This window comes from Coturnix japonica, chromosome 1 (genome assembly GCF_054131305.1).
Source record: "Coturnix japonica strain WE chromosome 1, WE-NBRP24, whole genome shotgun sequence".
In the NCBI taxonomy this organism is placed as follows: Eukaryota; Metazoa; Chordata; class Aves; order Galliformes; family Phasianidae; genus Coturnix; species Coturnix japonica.
The window spans coordinates 103,913,126-103,938,107 of record NC_140663.1 but is presented as its reverse complement, the minus strand read 5'-3'; the positions used below and the strand labels follow the sequence as shown (position 1 = coordinate 103,938,107).

General features: G+C 33.9%; 1 protein-coding gene across 1 annotated transcript in view; it reads right to left on the bottom strand.

Moving 5' to 3' along the window:
- CFAP47 (cilia and flagella associated protein 47) overlaps nt 1-24,982 on the bottom strand; it is a 227,488-nt gene that overhangs the window by 78,213 nt on the left and 124,293 nt on the right. Inside the window, exons 50-51 of the mRNA XM_015884388.3 lie at nt 20,531-20,668; nt 2,303-2,400 (exon numbers count right to left, since the gene is read on the bottom strand). Of these exons, the coding sequence (XP_015739874.2) occupies nt 2,303-2,400; nt 20,531-20,668 (236 nt within the window). The remainder of the gene's footprint in view (nt 1-2,302; nt 2,401-20,530; nt 20,669-24,982) is intronic.

The following is a 24,982-nucleotide window of genomic DNA, read 5'->3' as shown; positions in this document are numbered from 1 at the left end:
CTTTTTTATGTGTTTTGAAATCACAGCATCACAATTCCATATATGCTGTAACAATTCCCAGTAGCAATTGCAGGTTATGAGTAAGACAGCTCACTTGACTCCTGAAACAAATAATGAGATCTGTCTAGCAGCATTTCTAAGAGATCATTTCAGTCATTTTGCCAGTGGTTTTGTATGGCCAGGCATAGCCACAAAGCAAGTTTGTCACAGATTGACTTTTGATACAAGAGGATGCTGTGCTATGAATCATTTCAACAATTTAACAACTCTTGTTGCTTTTCATCTGATCTTTTAAATTTCATTCATGGAAAACTTTTGTGACTTTTTCTATCTTGCACACAATTTTTTTTAAGAAGTTACATTTCTTAAGATGCCACTTAATTATCTCATCACCACTTTGACTAATGCAGATAGAGGACCTGCTAAAATCCAAATGGCCTTATATCTTTCTCTACTGATTTTATCTGTTTAATTTTCTTAGCACTTTTGGAGAAATGCTACAAGTTTCAACTGAAAAATATAAATAAAAATAACTTATCGTAATCTTCATCTTGGAAGAGAGGTAAGTTAGAATGAATATTACAGAAGTCTACAAAAACATGAGTAGCATGAAGAAAGTGGTTAGGGTTTAACTGTTCACTGGCTGCTGTATTTCTATAACCAGGGGGCATCAAATTAAAATAAAAACATACCTAAAAATAAAATGGATGGTTCATTTACAACGCTCAGTGAGCCCTTCAAAATCAAGGCAAAAAACTGTTACTCATGCAATGGAAAGACTGAACAGAAAACTCAACAGCTACAGAGTTACAACACTATATGTACATACCCCTGATCGTTTTCTATGCTTCTAATGCATTTCCTTTGATTTCCTTCAGCACAGTTCTTAACACATGAGAAGCCGTCAAATTATATTTCAGTAACAGTAGCACAAAAATTATTTGCTATCTGCTTGTATTTGACCACTTTTTAGTAGCCGTAGACTGTATTAGTTCTTTACATTAACTAATTAATTTCAATAATCCTAGTCTCCTTAAAGACAGAAAGCACTCCCATTCCAAAACAAACTGCGTGGCATACAACTACTCAATTCAGACCACTCTGTAACAGTAACCATGTCCACTATAAATCCAAAACCTTTCTGTCATCTACAAAATTCAGCAATGTGTTGTTATTTTTTTTTCCCCACAAGATTTCCCACAGAGATCTGAAGAAGGGGTATAGCTACTTCTCTGTTGTCTTTATTTTCACTAGGAAGAAATTCTCCTTACTCAAGTCAATAATTTCATCGCCTCATACACTGTAAAAATATTTTGGATTTCGCTATAAGTGCCTTTTGCAGATTTTCATACTGAATTACAGTCAAAATTATGAGGCACGGTTAAAATGCCCCTGGACAAGATATTATAAAATATAGTAAATTATATAATTTGAATCTAGCTTTTCCTTTACTCTTTTCTTACAGTACATTCAGAACAGCAAATGATATAAGGCAAAGCATGGTGCTGCAGGATAAAAATCTACATCATTCTTTTCAAAGTCTCAAATTGCAAACTATTTTATTCTAGCTTTTGTGTTTACTTTCTTTTGTGTGTTTTCTCCACCCTGGCACACAAAATCAACTGAGCAAACTCTTTTCCCTCCACAGCATCTATCACTGGAAGAGGCAATCAGGCAGTCAGTCCCTTAGAACTTGCATCACTCCTAGTCAGTGTTTCTTCTCTGTCTACAATTCATACAGAATTCAGGGCTACTAGGTAATAAACAAGCAATTAAAGAATATACTTAAAATAACAGCTCTGAAAACCAAGAAATATTTTGTCTTTACACAATTAAGTGCTTTAAAATATATGATTTCTCTAATATTATGCAGTCATTTTCCTAAAAATCCTAATATAATTTAATTACTTTATTGAGAGTGAAGGTATATGTTTATCTAATAATACAGATATGATTAAGTACATTCCAACAATTAATGAATTTTGCATGTGTAAGGAAGTAGGGTACCAAAAGAGACTTATCCTACTGTGGTCAATATGTAAACAGCTTGAAATATTTATGGATTTCAAATTCATCTACTATCCAAAACTAAATACAGATTACAGCAGAAGAATATAATTATTTAAATGGGGTAAAGTAACCACCTTTTTTCAAGCATCCGTTTAAGTTCATATCAGTGCATTTATATCAGCTGGTCACCTAATAAAACCAGTAAGTCTTCTGTGATAGCAGAACAATAGTAAGATTATGTTTTCTCCTAATGCAATTGAAAAACAAAATTAAACATTTAGAGTAATCTTACCAGAGCTCTCCATTTCACATCTATCACCCTTTCAGGTTCTCCAGGTATGCTGTTAATATTTAAGGAAAACCACACTTGGCAATTTGAAGAACTTCCTCCTATGTACAAAAGAATAAAACATTCCATAAATCATCTCACGAGGTGATCGGTCCCAGCAGCATTCAAATCAATGAGAAATTTTGTTGTTTTTTTTTAAGAACTGCCAGTCATTGTTCATTTGGAAACAAAGAAAATCACAGATTGATTTAATTGCTGTCAGTCAACTGCCCTATCTAATCCTGTCTTGCCTGGGTTCAAAAGAGTAGCAAAATCAATATGTACACAAATTGAAAGGAAATAGCACTTTGGCAAATGAGTTCACTTTAATATTATGTTGTTTCACAATTTTAAATATCACAACTGTTCTCCTTCAGAAAAGAAAACATTTTAAAAATCTAACTGATTTAATTAAGTAAAAGGTAATTCACAATAGATTCAAAAACTGTGTCATTTGTTTAACTGATCAGAATTTTCAGTTACATGGAATCCATCCTCATATACATGTTCAAACATGTTCCTACATTGATTTATACTGTAATTTATTTTCCTATCAGCTTGTCCTCTGCTCTAAATATTTTGATTGCACTCAAGAGATTGAGAAAGCAAAAAGACGCTGAATATATTCATCAAAACAATAGAGTATCAATAATATCTTATTAGATATCTTATTCTAAATTCTGTTAATAATGACTTTTAAGACTGTGGCCAATAAACAAAACTTAAAACAAACAAACAAACAAACAAAACTATGCTATAAACTCTATAATCCCACATTTAGTCACAGAGTAAACAGAGTAACACAGAAAACCAGAGGATTTGATTCCCTTCAGTACTTTGTATTAGCTAGTCCAAAAAGGAACAGTGGAAATTCTCACAATATATACAGAAGCTGAAATGCACCAAACCTTATGACACTGAGTGACTGTTAGCTCAAACAAGAAAGCTCTGAGCCTTTGTTCCACACCTGGATTTTTGCAACACTCCTCTGTGAAGTCTAGAGATCATTTATGAAGCCACAGAACACTTTTCCTTTGCAGTCTTAACTTTCCTAAATCATTTTTCTGTACTTCAGAATTGTCATAATGCAGACATTAAAATCTATTTGACTTCTTTCTTTTTATATTATACACGCTACATGTTTTTATGTATAAATTTATTAGTTGTGTTCATGCAAGTTGCATGCGGCTACTCTAATTCCCAACTCTGACAATAAAAGCACAGCTTTTAGGTCTAGTAGCTTTCTTTACAGTTTTGAAGTCCAGTATTCTGAGCTATTTTTGCAAGAAAGTAAAAAATTTCTATTTGCATTTGAATTTTCAAATCCATTTCCCTTTTAATCAGATTGAAAAAATTGTGTTGGGTTTTTTTGTTTGTTTGTTTTAAGTTTTGTTTATTCCTGGATTTTTGGGCTTTTTTTCCAGAGACCTTAAAGAACCATCACATCTCAGCCCAAGAATGACCTTTCTGTGAAGTCACTACCGTGGGAGATAATACATTGTGCATACTTTAAAATAGTGTTCAGATTTTTAACTACTTCTCCAAATGAAATGTTTCATTTAAACAGTTTTCTTAACATCTGGGACAAAAACAAACAAACAAACAAACCAACCAGAACTTCTCTGTTTAAGGAGGACCTTTTGATACAAACTGTTTACTGAAATTGTATTCATACAAGTATTGTTTAGCATTACTCACTAAATTTGTGTAAAGTTCTGTCAAATTTTACTCAGTAAAAGTACGTCTGAAAGGTTGCTTTTATCACTCACTTGCATTGTCAAAAAATAAAGCCTTCAGTTTTGCTCTCTGTAAGCTTTAAACCTGATACCAAAGAGTAACTTAAAAGATGAGTCTCTTCTCAGGTCTTTATCCATATAATATGTTTGGATGAGCTAACAGAAAGCCTACTTATTTCAAGTATACTCGTGAATGTCGTGAAGTTATTACAGCCTAATTTAACTGTGAATTTCTTCTCTTTTCAAGGAAATTTACAAGACATTATCTAGTTCTTAAACTCAAATATACTCAGAAATCACTTGTTGTCAAATCCACAAAAGCAACAGCTCTTTGAAAAAGTTCATATAAGCAGATTAAACTCACAACAATTGCTCTTGAATGTTCCCTAAGTTGCAGAATACTGTTTCTGTTTCAAATTCAAAGAATTTGCATGACTGAAAATAAGCCTGCTACAAATCCTTTGCTAATGTATATAGCAGACGGTTTTGGGCTTGGGGACTATTGATTTTTTTCTTTTCTTTCTTTCCTTAGTCCGGTACCAACCTTGAGATAGACGAAATTAGGTCAAATATTTTGGGATTTTATGTTAACCAGAAGTTTTGGAAAACAGCATTTATTGCCATGAGGTTATCTAGTTGCACTACAGTAGGCCTTCAGTAGCTGCCCCTAGCCAGCTCTCCCCACACACATTGATGTTACCCTTTGGAAAATGAGATGCTTAAATAGATACCTTAGATGTAATAGCAGGTAGAATGGTAAAAATGTAGAGTTCTTAAAAAGATCCCTATTCCACAGTCATCCATCCAATTTTTATTTATTTATTTATTTATTTAACAATATCATGTTGGCTGTAAGTGTTGCTTTTGTTTTGTGTTCAGTCTGTGTCATTTACATGCATACCTTTTTCACGTATAAACTTTTAAATGTTTTTACAAGCACCAGAACTGTCAAATAGGAATAACAGACCAAGATTACATCTATCCTTGCTTCTTGTTTTCCACATGTTCAAAAACAAGCAGTAGAAACAGGCAGTTCTGTCTACCTCAGAAAATTTTTATTCTAATTAAGAAATATTGCAAGATATGTCTTTTCCATCACATGAAACGTCTCAATTCAGAATGTGATGTACTTACAACTTTTACAACCCAAAACAAGGAATATTACCGCAAACACAAACACATGCATACTCATTACACAACTTCATCTCTAAACTGGCGTTGATATTTTGAATGCTTTTCAAGTCCCTTCTCAGGGCCAAAGTGTAGAATCATTTGGGTTTGATTTATTAGATGAAGAATAAAGATTTTATAAAATAAATTATTTCAAACAGATGAGATGAAGATTTATGTTGTTCGTTTTTCAAATTTGACTAGCCTTAGCATTCTAAGACTTACACAAAAAAGACCTAATATTTTTCCTGCAGTCTTTTCCTGACAACTTTAGTTTTTCTACCATTATATATTCATAGCTAGTGCTTATAACATAAATTTAATGTGTTTATTCCAACTTATTTTTTTAAAAAAGCTCACATTTATTCCAACCAGCTAAAATATGTCCAAAGACAGACAAAAAACCATATGTTTTACAATAACATTTTGCATGTTTCTTTTAATGGTGTCTCTAGATAAACCTGATTGCCCCAGCTGAGAAGTGCAGTCTTTCTTTTTCAGTAGACACGTCACTCTGTTGAAAACAACTTATAAATTAAATGTTATTTTAACTGACTCTAGACATTTTTCCCCAGATTTGTTTTCCATGTGAAGAAACTGTGAACTTAATTTATGGAGAAAGCCAACACTAACACATTATGAGAATGTTGCAATTCTATTATGCTAGAACCTCAAAATGATGCAAAAAGGCAGATACTAATAACCATTTTTACTATGTGAGGAATAACTCATCCTTGGAAAAGCAACGTATCTGTATTTTCTCCTTGCAAGGCAGTTATTAATTTAAAGTTGACACTTTTATTCTTTAACTTATGTTTTTTCACCTGAAGGCTATACTTTTTCAGTAAAAGTAAACAACCTTTATAGCTTTTAAAAATGCTTTTGCATTACATGGCAAGACAATCTGATCTAAAATGTTATTTTATGCAAATAAACACATTTGAGTAACCTTAGCAATGAACGTTCATTTAATGCATTTCTTGTATATTTTAATATTCCTCAGACATTCATTTTATTCTTACAGGATTCTATTTTAGAATCTACAGAATTCTAAAATACTGTATATGCAATTTGCATGGATCTATCTACATAAATTTACAGTCAGCTACAAATGGCATAGCATTTCCTGAGGAAACTGTGGCATGGCGAGTATCCTCAGAGGATACTGAATGGCAGGGAGCTGCATCAGGGGACAGTCAAGCTAGGTGATAGGAAAATGTTCTTCACCAGAGGGCTGTGGGCATCAAACAGGCTGCCCAGGACAGTAGGCACAGCCCCACACAGTCAGAGTTCAGGGAGCTTCTAGACAAATCTCTCAGATGTACAGGTTGAATTTTGGGTGGTTCTGTGTGGAGTCAGGAGTTGGACTCTGTGGCCTTATAGGTCCCTTCCAACTTGCAATATTCTATTGTTCTACGATAAATATGCTAGTACATCATCCAAATACCAACCACTTGTGATACAAGTATAGACATTATTCAGAGTTCTAAAACAGATCATAATGCAAGTAATATATTTGGCATTAGATTCTCTCAGGTTTTTTTTTTCTGCTTTGCAGGCAATGTGACATATGTGAACAGGAAGTGCACAAAGTTTAAGACAATTCTAAATACTGAAGAGTAATAAAATACACTGGATTAGTGAAAGAATACAAAATGCACTGTATTAATATTTGTCATTTAGTTGGGAGATGTATCTTAGAAGAACAAATTTGAAGTATCATCATAAACCTTACAAACTGTGACCACAATGTCAATAACCTTTTCTGACCCTGCTTTCATAGAATCATAGAAACACAGAATGGCTTCGGTTGGAAGGGACCACAAAGATCATCAAGGTCCAACTACCCTGCCACAGGCAGGGAACCAGGCAGCCCAGGGCCCCATCCAGCCTGGCCCTGAGTACCTCCAAGGACAGCGCATCCACAACCTCTCTGGGCAGCCTGTTCCAGCATTTCACCACTCAGAGTAAGAAACTACTCCCTGGCATCCAACACAAGTATTCCTTTCTTCAACTTAAAACCCCCTTGTTGTACTATTCTCCAGCCTTTCAAAGAGTCGACTCCCCTACTGTTTATAGGCTCCCTTTAAGTACTGGAAGGCTGCAATGAGGCCACCCTGCAGCTTTCTCTTCTCCAGGCTGAACAAGCCCAGCTCCCTCAGCCTGTCTTCGTAGAGGAGGTGCTCCAGCCCTCTAATAATCTTTGCGGCCCTCTCCTGGACCCTCTCCTTATTAGAAGCTTATGGCCATATGCTGAAAAGAGCCCCAGGTTTGCATCACATACCACTGAACATTCACTCAAGAAGTAGGATGAAGTGGCCACTTAGGGGACGAAGCAATCTACTGCATAAAGAGTCTATCACGTATGAGCCACTGAAAATAAACTGAGCAGATTTTGGGAACACGAGTAGTTTTCAAGTAGAAGAGGCTGTATGTTTGGGAGTACCCTGCAGATCAGACATCTATATCCTGTGCCTTTCTCAAAACACTTACATTAACCTTCCATTATTTGCTCTCTGAATCTATTATTTTTAGTCCAGAAGATTAAAATTTTCTACTACTTAGACAAAACTCAAAATTAGACCACCATCATGAACAGAAACTTTGGGGGAATTTATGGGAAGATTACTATGTAATGGCTCTAGCAATTTGAATACCAAGCAAGATGAACTGGAACCTTTCACTAATTAGAATAAATTTGATATAATTGAAGAATGATATGGTGAAGTGTTTTGGTTGCTTAGAATGCTAAGATGCTTTTAAAGCACTGTTTAATCTCTAATGTGAAGATAAATTATATTTGCTTTAAGAATGTTATTTGATTATTATAATTACCATAGTTCAAAGACTTGGCAAAGAAAGCGGCTGAGGCTAAAGAGAGGACAGGATAATCTAGTCTAAGAGTGGGAAAAGTATGCATTTGCATAGAAGGAGAAATAAAAGAACAATTTGAGAGGAAAAAAACTATTAAAAAAAAAAAAAAAGTGTTCAAAAAGCAGGTAATTATTGTGCACCTACAAAAAGACTTATGAAAGCACAAAAAATCCTAGTAGTCAGTATGATTTTAAAATTCATAAAATAAGTAATGCTAAATATATATATTTTTCAGAAAGATTTCTAAGGAAAGACAAGGATTATAATATTCTTGTTCACAAAAAATTGCATCAAAAAGTAATCTGCATGTTCCGAATGGAAAAGATAACAAGTGGTGGGCATTAGGACACATTAAAAGCATTGGGAAAAACTTACAATGTTAAAGGAGGAAAAGATCTAGGAAAGATTGCTTAGCTCATTCAGACTTCATCAATAAAGCAAATACGAGGGCTGCTATGAAAATAATGTCTTCTATTCTATTATCTGAGCCCACAGCTTCAGAGGCAGTAGGTAGTACGGCAATAGAGGCAGTGGGTGGTGCATTTCAGCGCTGGTGTCAGCAACAGTGGGTTACCTCTACTGATGCAGACTTATATGAGTGTGGCAGGCAGGCCCTTGTTCATCACAGAAGATGCATGGCTAATGGTGGTAGCTAAGTTGAAGGACAGTGTTTTGTAACTAAAACTTAGCTCAATCGAACAGTGTTGCTGAACTCTTTGTAGTTGTTGTAGTTTCCATGGAAGTAAAGAGAAAGCATTACTTTCAGAGCAACCTATGTATTTGCCAGAAGCAGCTAACTCCCTAGACAATTACCATACTCTCATATTCCACCAAATGCCTTAGCATACTCCTAATTCACAATTAGTTCATATAAAACTCTAATTCTTGGCACTATGCTAACATGTGCAAAACTTGGATTACAGTCCCAAAAAGATGCAATGCCAATCCCATACACTGCATATACATATCAGTCAATTTCTCGATCCAATTCATGCAAACAAGTTATATGCTAACCTTCCCTGCACTGACTTACCTTATGCAACTTTTAAAATGACCCAACATTCTTAAGACTTTTTCAGAAGCCCTATTGATTCTTCTTTCCTTCCCAGATTTGGCTTTATTTCTATTAACAATTTTTTTAAATCTTTGTCTACTTAGGCAAATAATTACTGGAAAGTCCAAAGTTAATGTACTGTAACTCTGCCTCTGAGGATGCACCTATAAAGACTCAGATAATGACCAAAAACATCACTACTCATTCCTATTATGCCGGCATATATAGCTGCTAAGGATGATTATGGAAAGCAGGGTCCCTCATCTTCCTTGGGTGCACACTTGGAGGGTTAGGATAATCATCACTACTCCCTAAGAATGCATAAGAAACAATCTAAACCATTTCAGTAGGAATGAGATGAGAGAAAGAACAGAAGGGAAAAGCAAATCTTCTCTCAGTGTAGCAGAAATACCATACATGAAACCAGTAGGTTATTGTAATTTCTGAAAACTTTCATAACTAAAGCAGTGCATGACTACTACAAAATTAATGCATTTTTCCTATTGTTTTATTCAAACACAAATTATTGAATGAAATATGAGTACATCAGTATGACACAATGCTCTGTGAGAGGCAGATCAGAACAGCTGCAGGGGGAAAAATGGCACAGAACAGGAGCCCACTCTTTATTATTAGTAATCTCCAGTCTCAGAAGAGCGCTCACAAATATGACACAACTTAATAGTAAGGGTTTAGAAAACCTCTCAGTTCCAAGCCTTAGCAGCTAAGTCTGTTAGAATTTTTTTTTAAGTTCTGCAGCAGTTGTGATTTCTAGATATAGTATGCTGTGGTGAAATTCACCTAGAGTTCTTAAATGTTCTTTGTTATGAAATTCCAAATCATATTCTATTAATGCCAAGACCACACATTCAAAATAAGCTTTCTGAAGATAAAGCTACACCATTTTTATGCCAGTATTGTGTCACATGAGCAAGTAGTTCCTCTTATAAATTGTTCCACATTGAAGGCATCTAACACTTCAAGCAGTATTCATTTTCATTCAGGACAAAAAATACGTTGAATGAACTGGATTATAGAAAATATCTTGGATTTTAGATACTGTAAAAAAATTTAACTACAGAAAAAGAGGTTAGTTAACATGGAATTGTCATATAGCAGAGGTTTACTCCGCTGCAGTTTGCTAATGGGAATACATATTGATGGGATGTGTTTTGAGAGGAACATGGCATTTTCTTTGTTTTCTCTTTTTGTTTTAAAGGTCACTCAATTTAAAATATATCCTTCTTAACCTAGAGTCAAACAGCAGTGCTCAAGAGCAAAATAGATTATTTCCCTTTTAACTCAACAGGTTTTCAAAATATTTAATCCCCCAAAAATGGTGAACACAACATAGCCTCATTTTGAATACAAACCTTATAGATAGAAGTACTAACTGAGAAACTAAGTTAACAGTATTTTCTAGACTATATATGAATTTCTAATTCAACGTTTAACTGTGAGTTAACTTTTATTTTACTATACAAACCTACAAGAGATTAGAGTGAGAAAAGACCTCCTTTCTTGACAGGTTTCACTTGTAAATTCTCTGTCATGCTTTTCTAATCATAAGTAGATTCCTTCAACACCCATGCTAAGTCCAGATCAATGTTTTTTTCCTTAAGTGATGATAAACCGGGATTACAGTAATTACACTCATGCTCTACCAATGAATTTCTGAACATCATTCATTACACTATTTCTGTATATATCAATAAAATATGTTTTTCCATTAAATGAGTGTATGGCAAAATTACAAAATTAACCAGCGGTGTTTTATCAACCCTGATATATCATTACTGCAATGTTTCCTACAGATACAGCTAGGAAAATGCAGAGGGATTAGATCTGACAAGTATCTATATGTTTTCTTACTTAATATCACCCTTTTACCTTGATAAGAACCTTGTAATCACATTTACTGTGATTTGAGTCACTTTCCCTTACAAGCTCTGCCACACACTAGACATCTCATTTGGCCTCCTAAGTTAAAATGAAAAGGCAATGCAAACACAAACAAATGAAGATTACTCTATGATGACAACTGCCTGCTCTCTGAAAAAGATATTATTGAGTACAATTTTCTGACCACTTTCTGACCTCTTCAGCCTGTCTCCTTTGAGCATCAAGAAGCCTTAGCTATTTCAGAAAAATGGTTTAATTCTCTACAAGCCCATTCAAAAAAAAAAAAAGTGATTCATATGAATCCTGATGGTTAAGTAAGCAGCTTTTCATTATGCTATAGTAAAACTGTGTAGATTTCTGCATGCAATTTATGTTTATAATAAAATAAGAAATGACATCAAATTCCATTAATCTTTGCATCAAATAATTTTGTTTCCATGCTTCCACACTAAATAAAACCATTCCTTTATTAATTTAATGGATATTACTTGCCATAATTACAGAAACGCATCTCCCTATCTTCTTTACAGTGGGAAGCATAAATTTTAACACTGATAAATGCTGTACCTCTTAATTTCTGAATAAATTGGTAGACAAATAAGGAACTGTTAAACAATGAGAGTTCAGTGAAAGCAATCCTATAAATATTTTTAACACTATGAAAAACACTATGAAAACTGAAGCACTCTTCCTAAATCACATAGGCATAGCTACACACATTAACAGGAATTCCAATCGTACTTTTGTAATCCACTTACTTTGCCAAAAACAAACAAAGCACCAAACAATTACAGCTGTTGTAAATCCCTCAAAAGCAGGGATTTTAAAGTAGTTAAAACAGAGGAAAAAGGAAATTGAAAAGATTTAAAAAATAAAAAATAAGAAAGAGATTTTCGTAACTGTGCGTGGAAATGCATTTTGGATCTCTAAGAATTATTTATTAATATACTTCCTCTAAATGTAGTCTCTATGGCACCTAAGGACATACAGCTTGACTCTATTCACTTTTTGTGGAATAACTGTAATTTTCAAATGTTTAATTCCACTATTTTAGACAACCTTATTATGTATCCAGCATACCGCTGCAACCCAGTATGGCTGTAAACCATTCTGATTTTCGTTTTGATCACTATTTAGAAATAGACTGAGAGAAGTAATTCTGTTCCCATCAGGCTAGAATGATCTAATTTAAAACACAGATTCAAAACACAAAGGGAATAGGAACAGAATCTGCTCACATTTTTACCTGTTTTAACACTTGAACTGCATATAGAAAAGATCATTTGAAAGACAATCCATGAATTATTACTTATAAATCAAGCTTTTAGTAAACTACACAACATAGAAGACATTATATGGAGTAATAAAGAAAAAATTGTTGATCTCCCTATAAATTTCTTGGTAGGAAGTAGAGGAAAGGAAACTTAGGCAAATCAGTTGAAACAAGTATGAGACTCAGATGTGTGTAGCATTCATGGAAAAACATAGGTCAAAAGTTCAGTGGAAGAAAATTAATATAGCTTATTGTAGAACAGAAGAGGAATACAAAAGTACCTTTCTATACAGATAAACAAGCATGTATTCAGGTCTCAAAATACCAAACTAAAATAATCGTGCCTGAAAAGTGTTAACTATGTTTGTCAAGTGAAATAATACTTAGGATCCTGTAAGGCTGCTATAGACTGTCAAATAGCATACGTTAAACATTAAAGTGAGGTCTGACAGATGCTTCCAAGGTAAAGAATACAGAAATATTTATTGCAAATTGATTCACATTTTTTATGTGAGTTGAAATGTGACATTTAAAACAGACAGAAGCAATGACAACTGGAAGTACCTTCTCAGATAACAGAATAGCATAGCTACTGCTAGCTGGACACATTTCAGAATCTCACAGTTCATTTACCTTTTGCCAGATCATTGCTACATAATGTCTAGCAGACATTCACAGACGACAAACATAGAATTTAACACATTTCTTGATACTCACACCGTATCGTTTTGCATGGCTTGAACACATAACCAGAATCATGTCAGCAAACATAACCACTACAATAATACTTTTTAATAGTTATTTTAATCAGAAAGAAAGTAGAAACTGGAAAAAATAGCCCTACAGCAATCCTTTTCTAACACCCTAACAGCGTTCAAATTATATTTGAAATTTTGTGTTTCCAGGATTTCATTAAGGCATATTATAAGAACAATTACCAGAATCAAAGCTGTTCATCTAATTTGAGACTTCACAATGTTGCTGGCATTTTCAGCTCCTCTAATGTACAAAGAGCAAGACTTACAAATTAAAAAGATGGTGCCTGGAGTTTTTGCAATACAAATGAGATTTATTAGAAGAGTTTGCAAGGGGGGAAGTCTAAGTTTATTAATTTAGCTTAATTGTTCCTATTTGCTCACATCTTTTCCAAATTAACCTTCCAGCTCAAAATGGCCAGAACCAGATGTTCTGCTTTTCTGCTTTTCCTGGAATTTTAGATCAGGTAGATCATGTTAGTAACAAGCAGTTTTCTTAAAGTAGAATATTTATTTGACCAGAATAAATAGTGTATGGCCATTCAACAGAATGACAGTTCCCACTGAGAGAGAACAAGACCCTGAATCAACCCAAAGTGAACAGCAAGGATCTACAGGTGAAGGACTACAAATGAAAAAAATTATATATCCTTATAGAAATCAAGTGACGCCAAAGGCCTCAATCAGCAACTCAACGTGGTTAAGCCTATGATTGTAATGGTTATGCATTTTTGACAACTGTTCCTTCTGGTTATCAGTGACAGTATTACCCTGTGCTGTGGTAAACAATACACACCAGAAATATACTTATTCTGAAACATTTTTTGTTATTTCTGAAACATATATTTGATGGTGAAGACAACACTGACTTTTGAATACCTAAATTTTCTAAAGGAACACCTCATGAGCTATATTACAGAAAGATAAATGGGGAAAAATCATAAAGAAAGAATAGTTGCTTGGTCCATCTTTTTTTTAATGGAGAAAAAAAAAAAACACAATCCTTCACAAATAAAGTTGTATTTCAAAATCAATGTCAAAGGTAATAAACAGAAACAAATAATGCCTTGAAAGTGCATCCAAATACCCACACATATCCTCACTCGTTGTTGGCAATGTATAAAAAACCATCTGTCTTTTGCTGCAGTGGGAAAAAATACTTCTTTAATATTCACAGTTTCTTAAATATCTTAAGATGAATTAAGGATCTGCTATGTCACAGAGAAAATAAGGTAAAAATTTTAAGAGAGACACTAAACACCAAAACAAACGAATCACTGAGTGGATAAGAAACATCAACTGCCTACTCAGTAAAAATGTCAGAATTGTCATTTTCTGATTACTTTGGTAAACCTATCTCATAATTGAATGTAAGAGACTGCAGGAACATCCAGTGCCTGGGATAAATTAAAAAACAGAATTCTATTTGGACCATTATTTTGCAGCTGCTGTAGAAATAAAAGTCCATAGCAAATTCTGTGAATAGTTTATGGAATGGTTAAGAAGGTCTGACATATGATAGAAATTAATCTATGAAAAAACAATGAGATGAACCTACAGGCTTTTTACTAGTAAAAAATGACTTCCACAGCTAGAACTACCTTATCACAAATACGCTTCTTAGCAATTATTTGGTTTCAGCTTCAAAGGCAGGCAATAGCAGTAGTATAAGGTACAAAATTGTCTACATATGAAAGTATAGTCCAACTTGTAATAGGATTATAAAAATAATATATGAAGGAGTTTGATCAGGAAGTGAAAAAACTAAATTTAATTGGACTGAGAAATATGGTTTATTTCCCCTTGCTGGAAATTAATATGATTCCAGTTATGTTAAGAACAACATTTTGACTCAATCTATTATTTTAAGTAATGTTTCTGTACTGTTTCATTTTCAGCATCACACAACAAGAACATAACACAACATAATACAACATAACAGACTATAATAATACATGTATATATTATAATAATATAAATATATGGAATGTTACTACATCATATAGCATATAAGTATAATAATGGATATATGTAGCTGCACCTGTGAATGTATATAAAACCATATGGATCTATTTATAGAGCAGCCTAAGAGGGATTGCCCTCTTAGGTCCTAAGAATCTATTCCTCTGCCTGAGGGACTAAACATACATCATACAGGAAAACGCTCTCAACCTTAAGCAATAGGTTATGCTATACAATTACTTTTAGACAATCCTGTTGATGATAATGTAATTGAAGTGTATCTGTAATGTTTAGATTCATGTAATATATTTCAATTAGTTAAGTCAGATAGGGGGAAAAAAATGTGGAAGACTTTAACAAATTCCATATTTGAAACTGAACTTATAAGTCAAGTATTAGGATGTAAAATTTGACTTTTTCTTGTTTTCTGGCTCCCAGAATTGAAACAGCATGAATAGGAGAGACTAGTAGGGACCTTCCCTTTATCCTCTTCCTACCTATTTATTTTCTGCCCACACACACTTGTGCCTCTGTTTCATGATTGTGTTCTGCCTGTGTACTTATGAGTCATTACTTGCTAAGGAGTAAAATTAGAATTGTTTGTAAGCACGACAAAGCAAGAAAGGCAAAATGATGATGCAGATAAAGAGCATCGCAAGCACCTCAAACCTAGTAGCAAGGGCACTGGTTGCAAAGAAACGAATTCTCTGTTGCTAGCTTACTTACTCTTTTGTTTCAAAAAAAGTTATTTTATATATCACTCAGTGTGTTCTGTCACAGACATCAAGGAAAGGGTTTAAACTTAGATCTATCATGTCCTGTTGTTGAAGACTGGATTAAAAGAAGAAATTCCAGTGTGGTTTTGCTGCTGTGCTTTTTCAATTCAGAAAGGTGTAAGTCATGCCTGTCACATCACAGGTGAACTTGAGAAGTCCAGAGCACATCTAACCAGGTAACCATGACAACTGCAACAATTCCTTTTGCAAAGGATTTTTTTTTTCTTTTTTCAGAATATTCATATTAAATTGGCTACCAGTAGACAAAATTCTCTACACAAACATATGATATCTACCAGACAGACAGACTGTGTGTTTCAGTAATATACTTTCTGGTTAATTTGTTATTACAATTTCAGACTGTTTTTAATAAGTAAAAAAATTCTGTTTATATGCATGTGCCATCCTGCTTGCTATGATATCAAAAAATATACATATGTGCAGGTTTACAAATGAACTTTCTTACATGTGATTATGGTAGTATGGCAATATTAAAACACCTACTATGTGAAGAATGATGCGACCTACAATTCACAAGCAGCCTTGCACTGTGAGCAATTACAGACTGCTTTGATTAGTAATTTTGAATAGGCTATCTTGTTTGCTTTGCACAGATTTTTAATTACATGCATACCGTGTCCCACCAAAGTCCACATGGGCCATAGGCCCTTGAAGCAATGCTACTTCAGAACTGTTTCAAAACAACATGTTAGTTTATTAGTGGAATCAAGCTGTTTTGAGTTTCAAAAGGGCACAGGAAAAATTCATAACACTTCACAGTCTGCAGTACTGCAAAAGAGCACCTACTGAGAAAGCTAACAATAATTGAATATTCTTTTTTAACAAAGGAAAAAAGGATTAAAAAGATTAATTCTTAATGTTTTCCATATGCAGAACTATCTCCCAAATTTGATATGCACTAGCATAAATACAAAAACAAATGCTAGAAAAATAGAAAAAAAAAAAATACTTTAAAAAGCCGCCCTGGCTGGTAGTTCACATTTTCAAATATGCATACAGTTTGCACAGGGATTTTTTCCTTCAATATTTCTCCTGGTTTTTTTGTTGTTTTTTTTTTCCCTTGAAGAAAGAGAAACTAATCTGAAGGTGGAGAAAAAGTAGCATCATTCGCTCAAAAAGATCTCCTGATTATCTAGTTGAAAACTACAATAGATACAATACAACAGAGCATTATAACACTATTTGATTACGAAAATTTTCAGCTACAAAATACTACTTTTCAATGTAGTCACCACTTTTAGCCATGTATCTCCAGCAGCCATGAACAACAGCATGCATGCCATGCTCATAACAATCAACATTAGCAGAGGTGACCCATTCCTTCACAGCTTCTATGATGCCATTATTGCTGAAATGCAGCATCCATTGCCTCACTGTGCTTACATACATCCACTGGTTCACCTCCACAAACATGCAGCAAGTATCAGTGAATGTCAGTGTGTGCTATTTTTCCACATGGAGAAACTCAATGATACACCTTTGTTTCAAAAGCACTTCCAAGTCAGACACTACTGTGTAAGGCTGACCCTCTACTGCCCTCTGTCACACAACAACAAAACGCAACTGAACTTTGGGGGGAAGTTTCAACCTCTACAGTCATACCACCAACACTGATCTCTGATCTCATGGGTCAACAAAATAAAATAGGAGGCATTAAGTTTTTAGCAGCTCTCAAAATTAAAGAATGCAGATTGGACTGAAAATAGCTTACTTACACATTCCAAATTAAGGAGGTAGATCACAATGATTTTTAAGGCATTTCTGTTTTTTACAATGGAACAGTATTACCAAAAAATGTATGCATCCAAGATATAGCAATTATACCCATAAATGCATATTAAACTCATTGCTCCATTAATGCAGATTAACTCCTAACCTTTATCATTACATTTGGTTCTTACAATCATTTTAAAAAATTCATATGAAGCAATACAAAATCTTATTTTAAACTGTCACCAAACTGACAGTTCTCCTAATCACCTACAGCGTTGTCTAGAAGAACAAAGAATTTTTTTTCATTAGCTTCCTTACATGAATACCCTTACTGTGCTGCCACTGATGTTCATTTCTCAGGGACCTGTTTCAAGTCTGAAGGGCTGGAAGAAATACACATGTAAATGTCACTGCTTTTCCAATGTGCTGGTTTCTCAATGAACCAGCTTGGAAGCTGTAGTTTCTGAAGACAACGGGAAACACAGTAACTTAGACTAGAAAATGTTGCCTGTCCTTTAAAACTTGTTTGAAAGATAAATTAGCTTTAAAAAGAGAATGCAAACAGGCTTTGCCAAAATTAGTGTCTAACCCATCCACTAAGCCATGACAAAAATAAATTAAAAAACCACAGTCAAATTTGCAAGTGGTAAACCTTTTTGATCATATATCCTTCAATTAAAAGGAAATTCAAAATCTTGGAATAATATAAATATGTAAATGCATTTCATAAGTAGACTGTCATATGAGGTACAATCTTCTGATAAAGATAACGCTAAGGACAGCCCCAAAAAAAGACAAGAACATATAAAAATTACTACGTTGCGCAAGCATTCTGCATCTTTAGATCCCAGCTCTGAGAGACATCACCAATGGCAGAAACAATAAAAGCTGTTGCTCAAGTCTGTGACAAGATTTACTGCCAGAGAGAGATTCTGAAGGAGGTAATGGAGGATTTGCAGCTGCAGTGCAAATCTTTGTTATTGCAGTAACTTAAGACCCTCAGCTCTTCTTCAGGGGAGCTGTTGGATGAAACACGTTAGTGATGGCTCAGTGGCTCAAGCAAAAACAGCCAAGCACCCTCCCCGCTGCACCCATGCAACACAGCAAAGAGCATAATACAAGAGCAAGCTCTGAAACAAATTAATAACCAGCATCTATTTATAATTTCATCACTTTATTATGCAGAAATAACTAAAGAGATGTCTATACACGAAAGACAAGCTGCATCCTGCTTTTAGGCTTAGCAATTTGGCCTCAGTTTAGTTTTGGATCCCACGAATTGAAAAAAAAAAAAAAAAGAGAGAGAAAAGGAAAAAAAATAGGAGCTCTTATCTTGAAAGACAGAAATGCACTTTGAACAAAACTGAGAACACCTAGCAGTGAACAAAGGGGCAAGCCCCTGTCACTACCTCTGTGCTACAGAAATTCTGATGGTGTTCTTCAACAACAAAATGGATTTTTGCAGCAGTGGTTTCCAATACAAGCACAAAATGCACTTTTTTTTTTCCTTTTCTTTTTTTTTTTTTTTTTTTTTAACTGCATCTGAAGGAGAAAAATACAACAAAAAAAATTAAGTATCAATGATATTTTATGTTTAGGTGTGCATGACAAGGAAACATGATTTGCTGGCATGTTAAAAAGGAATATTTTTTACCATGTGACAGCAAGACAAAAATTTCTGGTTTACATGTGCTACCATTACAGTTGTTTTATAACTTTATTCAGCTACAGACAACCTCACACTTGCTTTGGCTTCTACAGTTTCCAGTCTGGATGCTATTTTTCCCTACATGGGAAGTCTTCTATTTTCTGTTATCCTGTATTTCTATAACAGCAGTGAGGGGTTTCTCAGCTTTCACATGCACTCCCTCAACATAAGATGCCTCTGGTCAAATTCAAGACATCCCTGCAAATGGTTTTCATTCTACTACTGGCATGCATCTTGCACTTAAGTAATCCTATATTTAACAGTGAACTGCAACTTGAAGATAACTATCAGTCACTCTACTTTGATGAGAGGAAACAAAAACAGCTGTAACAATACTGGTAGAAAAGAAAACTGCTTAGGATAAATTCAAGCCACTGGTAGCTCCTCTTTGAAAAGCATTCAGAAAATGACTACTATTGCTATATGCATTAGATGACACTTTGTTATTTTACATCTCTATTTAGCCATTTTCAACAGATATTTTCCCCTCACATAAGTTATAGATACCCAGTAGAAACGAATGACTGATGGAAAATTATGTTTTGTGAAAAGACTAGAAGCAGTCAGTTGACTTAATGGTGAGATGGAAACTTGCTGTTCCTAGGATGTGGACATTGTAAAGATGAATTTTTTGTATTGAAGAAAAAAATTACATAATTACATCATTAAGCAATGCCTTTGCAGGGAAGAGTCATTAGATAGTAATCATAATGCTGACCTGAACATCCTTAAAATCATGAAACTTGCCAGAAATGTATAAACTGTGCAGACTACCCCAAATGCCTATAGGATCTAGTGCTCTCTTTTGACTTTACCTGCGTAGATTACTGTGCAGTAAAAAAAAAGGTGTTTATTTGGAACAGATTAGATTACACTAAAAATATACATTCCAACAATCCAGTCACACACAACTAGAGGCAAACCAAGCTCAGCAAAGGGCACATCAGTAAAAAAACAACAAAAAAAAAACTTGTTTTGGGTTTTCTACCTATGTAGAACGCACTTGATTTACACCATCAGTGATTCACACAGTATTGAGAAATCCACTCAAACTTTTCTTTCTGGTACTTTCAATCACTGTTTCTACTAGTTTTTCATTTATGATTCCTAACTTCACAAAGTCCAAATATCTCACAAGAGACATGATTGCTCTTTCATAAAATAAACAAATAAATAGACAGATAGATAGATAAATAAATAGTGATTCAAGTTCTCACAAATTGATTAACTCATCCACAAAAATAATACCTGCATTTGCTGCACCAACAGTTTGTGATGTCTTCGTTGACCGTTTCTTAAATGCCAGTTCACCATCTGTCCTATTCAATAAGCTGTTATGTTGTGACTGCTGTTGGTCTTCATCTTCAGCAACAAATGAAATTACTCCTAAAACAAATAGATAACAGATGCATTAGCTTTGTAAAATAAAATGCCAGACACCTCTGAGTATTTCTTTCTAACATAAAATGAAGTAGAACTTCTAACTCCAGCTGTCGGCCATCCAATTATAAGTTATGGTAATAAAGAACACAGCTTGAGTGAGTCCAAGGAAATCAACCATTTCTTCCCCCACTGGGTTTTTCTACTTACCTGAAAGAAGACAAACATGCTTTTCGAAGATGATCAAATATGGCAGACAATACTAAATCTTTATTTCCAGTGTAAATTTCTACGTATAGAAATTTACTTCTGAGTTGGAGATTTTTTTCAGATTACAGTAGGCCTCAATCTATCGCAGTAAAATAACAAATGTAAAATATTTCTATCATATACTACTGTACTATTTGCAAGGTAAAATCAAGTATTCATGGAAGAAAAAATAATCAGAGATTGTAAGGCCAAGATTTCTAAATCACAGTGAGATACGTCTTCAGTTAAAAATATACATTAATATTTGATAGTATAAAACATAATATAAAAACCACTATTTCCTCAGTTCCTTTAAACAATATTAATGTCATTTGGTAAGGTTTGAAATACCAGCTTTAAATAAGTAGGTTTTGCTTTTTGTATTGTATGCTTCTGACATATAACAAAATCCTCACCACTGCTTGGAAATGCTGCATATCATTGCTATCTTATCTAAAAGAATGTCTCCCAGTATTTCAGTAAAATCTTTAGAGTTTCAATACTGAAGTAAATAGGACTCACATGTTTAATTCCTGCTTCATATGTATGATGAAAAACTGGCTCAAGGAGGTGATTATTTTATGATATTATAAAGTGAGAAATTTCCCCATTTGTGATCCTTAGAATTTATGCAAAAGGGTCTCTCAAAGCGAATTTATGTAACTAATTCTTATTATAGGTTTTGGAAAATTATTCATAGCAATGTTCTTTTAATTTGAAAAGGAGAACTGATATAATTTTACATGACTACCAGGAAAATAAATAAATAAATAAAAACTATATTTAATGGTATTTTTTCCACTTCCAGCTTAGAGCAGGGTAGACGGGAGGTAATGAATGATGTGTGGTTTTGTCACTAGTTGATTTTAATACTTTACTGGAAGGAATACATGAAGTTTAATCAGGGAGCTGCTGCATTTTCATGCTCCTGACTTGATTTTCTATAATGTGCTCCTCCTTACTATAGTATCTAAGCACAGAGAAATTGCACGTTATGTTTACAAAACTATCTGGCATTTGGCACATTAGAGGAGCAGAAATAATAGCTGAGTTTACACTACCTGCAGGTACATATAAAAGGAAGATACTGACATGCATTCTAAGCTTCAGAAGATGGTTAAAGAAGCCAAAAGGAAGAGGAGAAGCCCCAGACTAAGTCAAGCAAGGTTTACATCCTAAGAAAGGGGATAACAGTGAGGAACAGAGATAGCACCTCACTAGTCACAGCTTCTGGCTCAGAAATACACTATGACTATACCATTGGAAACTGATCGATATTCCTGTACATATACCGGCTTATCTAAGAGTTATTTACAGTCCTTGACATTTATCTTATTCAAACACTTTTGCAGAAGGCTGCATTCATAAAAATCCTTCCATGTATCACTGAATTTAAGGAGATCGATTTTTTATAAAATAGCCTCAGTTACAGTTTTTTTAATAGTATGTGAGGATGAAGGAGGAGCAGAGAGGAGGAGAGGTGAAGGAAGAAGAGAGGTTAGAAAGGAAAGACAGAAAGAAGAGAAAAGAAAGAGGTGAGGGGAGTGGAAGAAAAGAAAGAATGTGCACTTAAATCAAGAAAAATAACTAATCTAATTTTAAATTATATATTAAGTTACTAGATTTTATTCTTTTGTTAATAAAAATCTATGTTATCTTAATGGGAAATATATATACTAAATATATATATTTAATGGATCTTATGAAAAACGCTGATAAGCTGATCTACTTCACACCTTAATAAATAAACCTAGTACAATTTTGGTCTAGTGCAGCACAGTATTAAAAAGGAAAATAAATGCAAGCAAAAAGATTATTTTTATCATTAATGTTCATTATGATCCAAAGGATTAGTACACTTGAGATGTTAATAACTATAAAGGAGCAAAAAGAAGTTAAGCTATAGTTTTAATCTTGATTACAATATTTGAGTATGTGCTGAAATGCACTAAATTCATACATCCTAAAACCTCCTTACAGTAATTTTTTTTTTTCACTTCATTTTAAAATATAATCAATTTATTTCTTACAGTCCTTTATTCCATTCACAGTGGGGGGTTTTCTTCACCAACTGCATGTATTTGAGAATATTATAATGTGCATATGTGTGCTTGAGAGAGCAGGACAAGTATTCAGGGCTAGAACTTTTTATTTCACCTGTAAGTAGGGGTGAAATAGAAAAACAAACAAACCTATTTAGCTCTGCACAAACATGAACTAAAAAGCACTGAATCCACTGACTGAAGAATTCTAAATAACTGTGACAAATCTTGGAATGTTTGAGAAATTCCAGAACAGTAAATTACTAACACTCAAGAATATTTCAAGAAATGATAGAAGAAATAAAGTAACTGCAAACCTTAAATTGGTCAACCACTGTGCAAATAAACCAGCAATGGCACAACTGAAAAATCAGTGAAGAATTGTGCTGTAATTGCCAACATTCTGGTTTTTTTCCTTGCCGAAAACAGATCTCACACCAACATAATTAATAAAATTGAGTATGAAGTCTTGATCAGTAAAGGAAACTGGATTGATGTGAAGTATTCAGATTTCTGCAGGGTTCTCGATTATATCTCCACAGGAGTATAAATAAAAAATAAGCAGATTCACTGTAGATGGCATGCATTTTCAATCTGCATTTATCTGCTAACTTTAAAATATTCATAAATTGTCCATCAGTTTCATAGATGTGAAAGTATTTATGACTGGCTAAAACATATTTCAATCTTTTATTTGGGGGGAAGAAAAAAACTGCTGATAAAAACTGCAAATAACAAAAACAAACGTATTAATATTAAATCATGTACAGAAAGTACTATCCTTATCAGTAACATGCTCTGTATTTAAGTTAAGACCAATTGTTTTCCAAAGACGTACAGTGTAGTACTAAGGAAAATGCTCTCCTGGTTCAGAAGCAAGTGGTGCAATCCAGTGACGACTGTTACGCAGGGGATTAAAACTGCTGATACTACATAAATACAGGAGTTTACTCAAATCAGGGGCTACCAAAAATTCTAATCAAAAGAAGTCTGCAGGATAGGAAAAACGTGCTGTATACAATGCAAAAAAATATCCTTAGCAATGTTATCAGTCACTAAGAAATACACTGGAAAGGTGCAGAAACACTGCAACAAAAATTATAGATTCAAAACAATAAGTTGGCATAAGCTTGGCTCATATATTACATAAGCTTCTTGCTTTGATTCATGAATTTTTAGTCTTTTGGCAGTATATGCCTTTGCCCACAGCATAATTCTACAAAACCTACAGTAGCTTACATTTCTTCAGTAAGGTAATATCTTGTATATTTATGTCTCTTCCTTCTAGTTCTGACCTCTCTGTCACACGTATTATATTACGAGGAAAGTTGCCAAAACATCATAGTTGACAATTTTTAAAGCATACAACGAAAACAATACTTTAGTGTTGTTTCTCAACATGGAGAATTCCATAAAACAGAAAGAAATTGACAATATTATTTTCTTAAATCAGGTGATGCGCATTTCAAAACTAAAGGAAAAGTGGTTCATAAAACTAGAAAGCTCCTTTCTACAGGCTAGTTAATTGCTACATACAAAAGACTACAGATAAGAGTTATATTTTGCAAAAGAAACAACGAAGTACTATGAGCTTTGGTCTCTTCTGGATATTCTGGAAACAAAGAAAAAGATTTAAATAAAAGACAAAGTAATATGTAGAAGGTTCATTATCAGAACTAAAAGAAATTGCTCTACTACCTAGGAAACAGATTGCTGAACAATTTTATTTGGTGCAAGAACATTTCATGAGATGCTTATTAGTTATTATTTCTGTGTTAAAAACTTGACACATAGTAACAAACTGGCTGTAGCACAAAATATTAGCTCTCTATTGAAATCCTTCAAATGGACTTTTCAAAAGTAGGCCCACTTTTCACTTAGCAATCATAGGAGAGGAAAAAGGGAAGCAAAATAAGTATAATTGTGCTGCTACATAAGTTTGTAATGAAAGACTTTGAATAAAAAGGAAAGAGAAAAAACTATTTGCTCAGTACAACAGTTTCTATGGCAAAAGCTCTTTCATAAAAAT